We start from the raw sequence: 11,289 nt of genomic DNA on the forward strand, positions 1-11,289 counted from the left end.
TAGATCTTCATATATTGTCATGGAATTTCAGAATTTTAGATGTAGCTTTGAGGTTGCTAGCCCAAAATAAACTTCTCTTTTAACTTAGTCTGTTGTAGGTTCAGCAGGAGTGTTTTGAAAGAGCAGAATCAGGCTGCATACATCTTGGATGCCTTCTAAAGGGCAAATTCTCAACTTCTCCTTTGCATTAGAAGGAAAGCTGGGGTTGGAGTCCTAAGTTCACATGTTTGAGACCAGCATACGGATGGAATAAGATTGGTAGCACATGCACTCGGTGAATCTTTGATACCTGACTCTTGGCCAGCAACATGTTTTATTTCACCACATATAGAGAGTCTTTTAAAATCCTTATCTCCCTCCAACTTGTTTTTTATATAATGGTATAATGGAATATTGATAGGGATGCTTCCTGAGGAGCCAGATCCAAAATTTTACATATCTCCAACATTTAGTGAACCTTCCGGTTTCTGACAAGTTAGAGTCTTGAATTCACATTCCCATGGCATATGAAGAGATGTCCTCTTGAGCCCATGACTCTTTTGAGCTCAGTATCAATGTTCTTGGAGAATAGATGTCTTCCAGTGGCTCTGACACAACTGACCTTTTCACTAAGTTATGTTAAGCTGTAATGATTGAGGTTTGACAACAACTAACTAACTTTTTCCATCCCTTGAGAACACTTCCCAGAACAACTTGTAATGTGGCCTTTACAGTGTAGTGTGAGGGATGTGTAACTGCCATCATTACCACAAGCCTCCAGTGAATGCCTCCATAAAGTCTATCACTCAAAGTATGTCTGAAGTAGCATGATGAATAACTATTTTGTGAGTAGCGTGCACTGTGATGAGGTCTGCAAATGTTTATAGTCATAGGAATGAAGTAGTTCAATCCAAAACTCGTGTCCCAAATTTAAATAATGGATGTTACAAAGTAATGTGGAGTGAGTTGACTATGATAGTTTGGGGAACTTCATTGAAAGAAAAGACCAGGGGTAGTGAAGGCTGGCATTTCAGGAACAAATGCAGGAAATGCAACAACTGAGAATTCCATTCTGGAACTAAAACAGAAAAGGAAAATGATCCAGTCTTTTTCATAAGTTAAAAGATTGTCATTGATCCAAAGAGTAGACCTGAAAAAGTAGCCTGTCAAATTATTTGGAGCAGGTTAAAATTCAGCATAAAAGAAGACTCAACTTTGATTAACAGCTGAAAAATAGACCATCAAAGTAAAGTTGCAAGGAATATCAAAGTGGTTTGTAAATAGTTCTACAAGTACATAAAAAGTACAAGATTAATGAAAATATTTAAGACACTTCTAGTCAGAAAAGGGAGAATTTACACTATAATGGAAGTCAAACAAAATGATTGAGCACTATTTAAATTTTACAAGCTTATGAATATTTCCATGAAGTATTTTTTCCTTATCACAATTAAATTGACTTTAAGTTTTCTGTTATTTTTAAGTTTACAAATTGTGCTCTATATTCCAAAGTCAAAATCATTGCCATGGATAAAGGAGGTCAGTAGAGTTGAAGCAGGCTGTGGGGAACTCCACTCTTTGTTCTCTAGCCCAAGAACCAACTTTTCACTATCACATTTTTCCTGTTACATAGTCAAGTTTCTCTCCATACTGTTGGGCCTTTTATCACATAGTGTTCAAACTTAAAGCCTATCATGCAACAATTCATCAAATACTTTATTTCTTATCAAACTAATCTCAAATTTACTCTGGAATATTTCAATAAATTACATATCTGAACATCTAAAATGCATGTTAGAATACTAGACTGTACTGGAACAAATATCCTGTGTTAGCTCAGACTGACATTCATTTTCTCTCTCTTGTCTGAAACTGATAGAGTCATAGAGCAATACAGCTTGGATACAGATCATTCGGACCAACAGGTCCATTCTAACCACCCTGCTAGTCCGAATTTCCTGTGTTCAGGCCATATCCCTCCAAACCCTGACCTTCCATGTAGCTTTTCAAGGGCTTCTTAAATGATACCATTGGACCTGCCAGAACCACTTTCTCTGCAGCTCCCTCCATATACTCGCCACGCTCTGCATGCCCCTCAGATGCCTTCCTAATCTTTCCCCTCTAACCCTAAACCTATGCCCCCTAGTCTTGGACTCCCCTACCCTGGGAAAAAAATTGTTATTGTCCATCATATCTATGCCTTTCATAATTTTGGGAATATCATTAAGAATTACGGAATCTGTGGAGCTAAAATAGATCAGCCATAATTAATTGAATAGTAGAACAAATTCAGGAGGTTGAATATCAGAATAATGTTCAGATCTGGTTTAATTGATTTCAGAGGCTCTGTGCTTAAAGCTATATTTCAAGCCTTTTTAGGCTTTGAAGGTCACTTGGGTTTCTCAGCATAACAGCCAAGTGGAACTGTCATCTCAGTTATAACTTGTCTATAAAATATAAGCTATTTCTGGATCCATGAAGCCAGGAAATGTGCTGAAATTCTCCACCAGCCCCATTTCTCAGTACATTGCTACTACAACATGGCTGTATGTACTCCAGCAATACAATGGCTGCTTTGGGTAAGTATAGAATGGAGATGTTGGATCCCGATGCTCTTGCGATCCAGAGGTTCTTCAGAAGTCAAGAATGAGGCATAAAGCTTGTTGCTTATGATCATTTTATTAAGCGTTAAAAGAGCAAAGAAGAAGAATGGCGAGAGATAAAGGGAAAATACTCAACTGTAGTGCGGTGTTCTCACACTAGACTACTGATAACAGAAAATTCCATTGATAGCAGTTAACCGGTAACATTGCCAGAGTCAAGTGATTTGACACCCACCACTGAAACCTAAAAGTTTCCACAAAAATACAGAGGCAACTGTAACCATTGAAAAACTCACTGAACAATCAGATGTATATAGGTGATTATATAAAAATACAAATGAGCATAGGAAAGTTAAATGACAAGAGAAATAACAATTCTACACCACAATCCAATGAGACCAAACACACAAGGAGACCTTGTGTATTTCATCATGTAGGCTGTTCCTTTATATGCTGTCATAAGAGCTTCACTTTGTGGATTAGACTGAATGGTATTATTTGGGTAGGATTTGACACAGTACCAAATAATGCAACTCAAAGTATTGTATTTCAATAGTACTTTTAGACAGAAGAGAGGTGGATAGAGTTCTGGACATTATCTATCAGAAACAGCTTATTTAATGATTTGGTCTGACTACTTCACATTTGTTGATCCATATCCTCATTGTGTTTTCCAGGCCCACAGTGCTTACATTAGCAGATGGAAATTCCACTATCGATGTTTTTGTCTCATCCAAACTAATGGAGAAAATATTCCTTAATATTCCTCCCACCTGCCTACAAAAACCCATAGGTAACTGAACTGCTTTTAAATCCAACTCTGGCTTATCTGGAGAGGACCCAGAGATGCTGATTCATTCAACCTGTACAATGACACCACTAATATTTACTCATTGGAATGACAAAACAAGAATCTGGGAAGAAACCTTTCAGTATATCACACTAGAAAAGACAAACTAGTTTGTAGAAAAAAAATGCAAAGCACGGTAAGGGTGATTCCAATTTACCAGGTTACTTTACTAGAAATTTGTCAGAAGGAAACTTTAGGTGCAGACAAGAGTACTTAATGACAAGACCAGAATATAAAGGAACACACTCAAGAGTCTGAAGATTAAGATGTTGGAACAGGTTGTTAGGATGAGCAGTCAGTTCCACTACACTGAACTGGAATGCTGTTGTCAGCTGACCCTGGGGCTGCTATCAACAATATCTTTAATACAGTAAAATGTCCCAGAGTGGTTCATAGGAAAGTCAATTAAAAAGTTTAATTGACCATATGAAGTAAAATCATGGCACATGGCCAAGAGCTTGGTTGGAGGAAAGTGGAAGGAGAGTTAGGTAAGCAAAGAGATTCAGGCAGGAGCTGCAGAGTTTATTTGCAATTAAAATTAAGAATGCTTAAGAAACCAGAATTGGATTGCAGAGATTTAGAGGATTAGAGCACTGAGGGACGTAACAAAGATGAACAATGTGCGATTACAGAGGGATTTACAAACAGGAATGGAAATGTTAAAAATCAAGACATAGCTTAACTAGAGCCACTGTATGCCAACAGGAACCGGGCAGTGGCAGCCGGGGCTTGCTATTACTTAGGAAATAGGAGGTTTTAAGTGGCCTCTCAGTATGATAGGAGATGTCAGGAGTATGTTAGAACAGTAAAAAACACTGCTAAAGCTTTCAAAAGCAGCAAAGTGAAGCATAATGGACCCAGATACTGGCACAGCCGCTAGAAGGACAGGTGCTGTGACAAATATCTCGGTCCAGGCCAGCATTTACTGCTGATACCTAAATGTCTTTGAAAAGCTGCTGGTGAACTATAGGGTGTTTTGGGCCACTCCAGTCCTTCCAGTGATGGTTTATCCACATTGCTGTTGCAGGAATTCCAGGAACAGACCCAATATCAGTGGTGACATTTTTCAAGATCAGTGTGTGAGCTTGACTTGGAGGGGAAATGACACATGGTGCCTGATCCCTGATACTTCTTGGTGGTAGAGGCTATGGGTTTGAGAAATGCTGTCAGAACAGGCAACCGAGTGGGATGCAGTCTGAAGAATGAATACACTGCATTGATGATGGGATGAGTGAGGGTAGTAGATGAGGGCTAGTTAAATGAATTGCTTGTCCTGAATGGTCATGCACTCACCTGTGGAACTAAGTTGACCATATAAGATCCCCGTGTACAAGTATCAAGCCACCACTAGACTGTCTGTTTCTTCTCAATAGTAACAAGTGTTGCCCAAGAGTTAGATCTGCATTGCCAACTGAATTTAACAGTGCGTTCAATGTACTAGCCCTCAGCTGAAATCTAGATTAAAATTAAATGTGCTTTATTGAATCTAACGTGAAGTTCGGCACTAAAATGCTGGGTTTGTGTGTTGCAGGACCGTTTGGCAAGGTGACGTATGGCTTTATGATAGCAGATTTGTGCTGCTCCTTGTTTACATACCCTGGAGACTGTTATGTACTGACTGTGCAAAGCCAGTTGCAGTTGGATGAAAACAGCATTGCCATGAAGCAAGATTTCTACCTGTTGGACTTCCATCCTGACCTGTAGCCCACTAACCTAATGTAGAAACTTGCATGGTGAATTCATAATTTCTATATCCAGAGGGAGAATGGGGAGGAGATGTTGTGGTGGTGAGTCATTGAGGAGAGGAGAAAATTGGTTGTTACATCGTCTTCAAGCCGTATTGCAGCTCAGTGATGCACTTTAACTGAGAACTCACGGAAGATAAATTTTCTAGAATGAGCTACAGCTTGTTCTATTCCTCTTATTCATTATTGCAATGGGAACATCACTGGCGTTCATTTACCATCACTAGTTGTGCTTGAGAAAGTGACAGTGGATTACCTTCTTAAATAACTGTTGTGGGACAGTGCTGTTAAAGAAAGAGTTCCAAAACTTTGACCCAGCGATGATTGAGGAAGGACGATATATGGACCACAGCTCTGTGGGGATCTTTGTGGAAATGCTGCTGTGCTGTGTCTTGTTCTGTAGGTGGTCTTAGTTTGAGCAGCAGTGCTGAAGAAGCCGTGGATTGCATCTTATGCCAGAATATAGTGGCAGTAGTGGATTCTGATTGAACGATGCAGAAGATTTCAAGTTTAATTCAGCCTGTGCTTGTTGCTCTCAGAAGTGTTTGCACATCTGACTTGGCAAAAGACAGAAGTTGACCATGCCTACTGGAAGTTATGTGGTTACCAATTGTTTCATAATAGACTGCACATTGTTGCAAAAACCAAAATGAAATTTTGGAAAGGCATTGAAATAAACAATTTTTGTTTCATTTTATTGGATCCTTTTTATTGTTTGTAAAACCTTTGAGTCTGGTGACATAAGCATTGTTTGACTGACTAGAATAATGCAATTAATTAATTAGGCTCTGTTCACAGTAGATATAGAGAACTATATGCCTTCCTGCTAAACTTGTCAGGCAAACAATGCTGAAACATTAAGTTTGGGTAGTTGAAGGCATTTGATCAGATTAAGCATGAATAAGGTTTCCAGGAGAGGCTTTTTGTTGTCAAAGTTAGTCTCAGCAGGTTTTTTAATTTTCTGAGTAAATCTGCAGAGAAAGATATTGACTGAGGTTATCTTGTTCACGAGATCAGTGTATGATTTGATTTTTTTTCTGACTATTCTAGAAATGTGGTTCCACAGCTTCTTGGCTTGAACTTACTTGACACCCTGCCACCTAGGGAGACTCATGCTCTCCTTGTACAGCAATGGATTTAATGAATATGGAAACAGTAAGATATTGAACATTAAAACATTCTCATTTTGAGGCTGGACAGCTGAAGTGTTTCAGATCAATCACCTGCAAATCTTGTCAATGTTAGCAGGTTGTCTCTCAGATTATAACCTTCATATTTTAGTGACATTACTTACTGCATAAGCTCTTGTTAAGTAATGAACATGTATCCTCTGAAAAAAGGCTCATTTAAGACTATTGGGTATCAGAGACTGACCTATAAGAAGTCAGTTGCATATTGTCGCACATTTTGTGTAGCTTTTCAACCCTGTTAACCAAATGACAGTTTGTGGATTAAGGTATGTGAGATAGTGTGGTGGTTCATACGTTTAATGCTGAAATATTTAACCTGCCAACACAAGCTGATGAATGTGAAAAAAATAACATTTAAAAAGGTCAGATGCTTATGAGTCATAATTCTATGAATGTGACCTTGAAGGAGACAGGCTATCATTTTACAAGGTGAAAAATTATACAAGTTGTACTGTTCAACAGACTCTGTGTGGTTTATTTATTTTATTTTGAGATAGGTTGCACCCAGTGAGCCCATGCTGTCCAATTACACCCATGTGACCAATTACCCACTAACCCGCCTGTACATCTTTGAAATGTGAGAGAAAACTGGAGCACCCAGAGGAAACCCACATATTCACGGGGACAACGTACCAACTCCTCACAGACAGCAGAGGTTGAAGACCGCATAAAGGGAACTAACCAAGAAAAAGAAAATAGAATTAAAGGACAAGACCATGAAGTGTTATATTTAGAAAGTGAGCGTGAACAAAATTGCAGCATCTAGATAGAGGCCTGCCTGGCAGGTGCTCACATACCCCAGACCAAAGCAGATTTAAAGGTGAAATGCAACAAAGAAGGACACATACAAAGAGCGTGTTGAGCAGACAAAAATAAATGGACTGCACAGGGAAGAGAAAAAGATAAGAAGTCAAGTTGCAGTTTCAAAAAGAGCACTAATCTGCATGCAGTTGATGAAAAATCTGACCACGATTACAGTGACACAGGACTGGATAGCCTTGATTTACAATGTGAAAGCTAACAAGAGACAAGCAATATGGCTGCACCAGAATTGAACGGCAAATTAATTAAAATAGAATTGGACATTGGCTCAACTGTTTCAGTCATTCCACAAAATGGGTTTAAACAAGATTTCAGAGATACTGAACTGCAGCCTGCAGATATCCAACTAAGAACTTACACTGGAGAAAGTGGGAATGACATTCATGATAGTGAAATACTGTACAACAATCAACAAGCCACATTGGGCTTGTATGTGGTAAAAATAGGAGGGCCAGCATTGTGGGGCTGTGATTGGCTGAGAACTACAAACTTGATTGAAGATCCATGCACGATTTTCATGCCACATCCCTTGCAATACAGTCAACTGAATGCGAATTAAGAAAGGCATTGGATGATACCACAGCAGTGCTCAAAGTTGGCATTGAAAAACTCAAACATATTAAGGGTAAAATAGTGTTAAATGAAAATGCCAAACTCCCAAGTTTTACAAAGCCCGTCCAGTTCCTTATACCATCCATGATAAACTAGCCAGTGAGCTAGATGCCTGGAGGCTGAAGGAACTCTTTCCAAGTCTGAGTAGAGTCAATTGGCAACATCAGTGGTCCCAAAAGCCAAGAAGAATGGGTCTGTCAGGATCTATGGTGATTTTACGGTCACCATTAACCCAGTAATGAAAGTAGATTAATACCCTCTGGCCAACATGCTCTTTGTATGTGTCCTACTTTGTTGCATTTTCTGCAGGTTTTACCATTAAACCTGCATTGCTCTGATGTATGTGAGCCCCTGCCATAACACAAAGGTAACACAATTTTTTCAGCCAGACAGGCCCCTGTTTAGATGCTGCAGTTTTGATCATTCTCACTTTCATTCCTGACTGCAACTCAATTGTGTCTCTGCTGTTTCCATTGATACAGCTATTTCAAATGCTCTTTTAAATGTAAGTTGTGTTTCAGTTAGGAGCCATTTGTGAATGCTTTCTTGTAAGATTCCTCAAATTAAATGATCTACATCCTCTACATAGCACCAACCAGAGACAGAGAAGCAGTTTCAGTGACAGGTTACTATCAATGCAATGCTCCTCAGACAGGATGAAGAGGTCAATACTCCCCAATGCCATTAGGCTTTACAATTCTACCGCCAGGACTTAAGAACTTTTTAAAAGCTATTATTAATGCTTTTTGAGACGGTGATTTAGATGCATATCATATTTTTTACTGAGTTAAGTATTGTATGTAATTAGTTTTGCTACAACAAGTGTATGGGACATTGGAAAAAAAGTTGAATTTCCCCATGGGGATGAATAAAGTATCTATCTATCTATCTATCTATCTATCTCTCCATGCATCATAAAGCCCATCATTGAACTGAAAATACTTGGACAATTTCTTCAATTCAGCCATGTAAGCAGAAATGGATTTTCCCTTCCTTTCGACTCTGCTTATAAAACCTAAAGCGTTCTGCACTCATCAATGGTTTCGATTCTAGATGTTCCTGTGTTACGGTCACGATATCAGCAAAGCTCATTTTAGCTGATTTGGTTGGAGTAGTTAAATTTCTAAGCTAACTGTATGCTCTTCCCCCTATTGTAGTCAGTAACTCTGGCACTCGCTTTTCATTCCTTCCAAAATACTGCTCAATTTGTTCAATATACATCATCCATACTATTTGTTGTGCAGTCGAATGCATCTTTTTCCAATTTAGCCAGCTACTTAAGCTTTTTTTTAAATGATTATTATCACCTGGTACTCAAGGTTTATGAACACATGAATTTTGTCTTTTTTTTGCTGTTTTCTTTATTTGAGCGTCTCTCTCTTCTCTCCCTCCTCCCCCCTCCCTGAAGAAAAATATGTTGTGGTTTTTTTTAAATTGAACATCTTGCTACACTTCAACAAGTATTCGTCTGTGGTTCATTTTAAAACTGCCTTGTTGCCAGTGTTATATTTTGTAATTCCAGAAACTAATTGAATGAAAAGCACAGGAGATGGGATGCGTGTGCTTATTTTCTTTAGTGAGGTGTTCACATATGAAGTAGTGGCGTAATACCAAACACTATTTACATACTTCTTACATATAGCCCATAATGAATTATATGAACAAAAAATACTTACTCATTTTCAATATTACAATATTACTCAGATATTATTGAAATATTAATTACACTACACTGACCTCGAGCAATATGCCTCATCTGTCATTGGCTTCATCATTAAGTGTGTAGATGACATTGGTACCTCAAGAACAGCCATCTCACAACCCAACCAAAAGCCCTGGCTGAATGCAGAGGTGCACCCCCTACTAAAAGCCCGGGATGTTGTTTTCAAGTCCAGGACAGGACTGCGCTCAGAGCAACCAGGAGAAACCTTATCTTTGGCATCAAGAGGGCAAAGGCTGCTTATGCACAAGAAATTCAGGAACACCTGTCCAATAATGATCCCTGGTTATGTGGCTAGGCATCAAGGGTATTACTAACTACGCAAGGAAAAACAGTGTCAACTCCGTCAGTGATGCCGCCCTCCCTCCCATAAACAATTTTTATGCTCGCTTTAAGGCATGTAACATAACGCCAGCCACAAAAACTACCCCCTTCCCAGGTGAGAAACTGCTGTAACAGCAGCAGACGTGAGGACTCCACAGATAATCGACCCCCATAGGGCAGCCAGGCCACATGCCATCCCAGGCCAAGTACTCAGGGAGTGTGCACACCAGCTCACTAATGTTTTCGTGGACATCTTCGACACTTCACTCATCCAGGCTGCTGTTCCCACATACCGTACTTCACATTGGCCATCATCCCTGTACTGAAGAACTCTACATCTTAACTAAACAACTACTGCCCGCTGGCACAGGCACCATCATGAAATGCTTTCAACAGCTGATAATGGCACATATCTTTATCTTTTGTGTTTTTTCTTTGTGATGCATCAGATCTGGAGTAACAATTATTCTTTTTTACAGTAGTGTATAGGAACTGGCATTAAGCAATCTCGAATCTTGAAAATCAACAAGTCCACCTTCAGAATATTCACAATCTTTTCTGAAATAACCTGGCCTATAGGATTACTTGCACACTGTCCCGATGCTTTGATGGCCTCTTCAATTACCTCCATAGCAGGAACATCCAGTACTAGCTAGGTTTTGTTCTCAGATTTTGACAAGACAGATAATTAGAGTAACATAGTTTTGATAACATCCTTTTCTAAAAATCATCTTCACCTGCCAGAAGACAGCTGTGATGGCAAGTTGGTATGGCTACTATACTATTGACTTGAGTCTTGTACAATAGGAACTCGGTGCAAAAATAGGGAACTGGGTCGTCCCCACAGTCACCCACATTGCTGTTATACAACATTATCCTTTTCCTTAGATTTCTTCCAAACTTTACATTGGTCTGAACTTCTTCCCAATTACTTCAGCATTAGCATATGCCTCCATATTTAAGAAAAAAAAACTTTTAATTGGAATAGCAAATCACTAGTAGTAAGCTGTTGTCCTTGTTTTTGTCTCTATATTCAATATTTTGTGCACTTTACGTGATATTTAGATAAAAAGTAATTGAGAAGATGAAGATGTTATTTCTACTTGCTGCATCACCTCAAAGGTCCCTGTTCACATTCTCATCTCATGTCACACATCCTTTCCCCTAATAGAAGAGGCAATCAATGTGTGTAGGTGGCACAGTTGCATAGCGGGTAGAGCTGCTGCTTTGCACCAGGGTTCCCGGTTCAATCCTGACCTTGGCTGCCGCCTGTGTGGAGTCTGCACATTCTTCCTGTAACTGTGTAGGTTTTCTCCAGGTTCCCCTACATCCCAAAGACATGTGGGTTGGTTGGATGGTTAACTGGCCACTGTAAATTCCCCCCAAATGTGTAGCTGAGTGGTGAATCTCTGGGGAGCTGATAAAATGTGAGGAAAATAAAAAC

The 11,289-nt window shown here is 39.3% G+C and overlaps 1 protein-coding gene across 6 annotated transcripts in view; it reads left to right on the forward strand.

The window, feature by feature from the left end:
• shld2 (shieldin complex subunit 2) overlaps window positions 1-5,874 on the forward strand; it is an 83,869-nt gene extending 77,995 nt beyond the window's left edge. For 5 of the 6 annotated variants that reach the window (XM_073025213.1, XM_073025217.1, XM_073025216.1 and 2 more), the window contains 2 exons: window positions 3,260-3,375; window positions 4,964-5,874. In XM_073025213.1, coding sequence (XP_072881314.1) covers window positions 3,260-3,375; window positions 4,964-5,136 — 289 coding nt within the window. In that variant the 3' untranslated portion in view covers window positions 5,137-5,874. The remainder of the gene's footprint in view (window positions 1-3,259; window positions 3,376-4,963) is intronic. The other variant, XM_073025218.1, reaches the window with a different exon arrangement.
• The last annotated feature ends 5,415 nt before the right edge of the window (window positions 5,875-11,289 follow it).

The sequence above is a fragment of the Hemitrygon akajei genome, chromosome 21 (genome assembly GCF_048418815.1).
Source record: "Hemitrygon akajei chromosome 21, sHemAka1.3, whole genome shotgun sequence".
Classification (NCBI taxonomy): Eukaryota; Metazoa; Chordata; class Chondrichthyes; order Myliobatiformes; family Dasyatidae; genus Hemitrygon; species Hemitrygon akajei.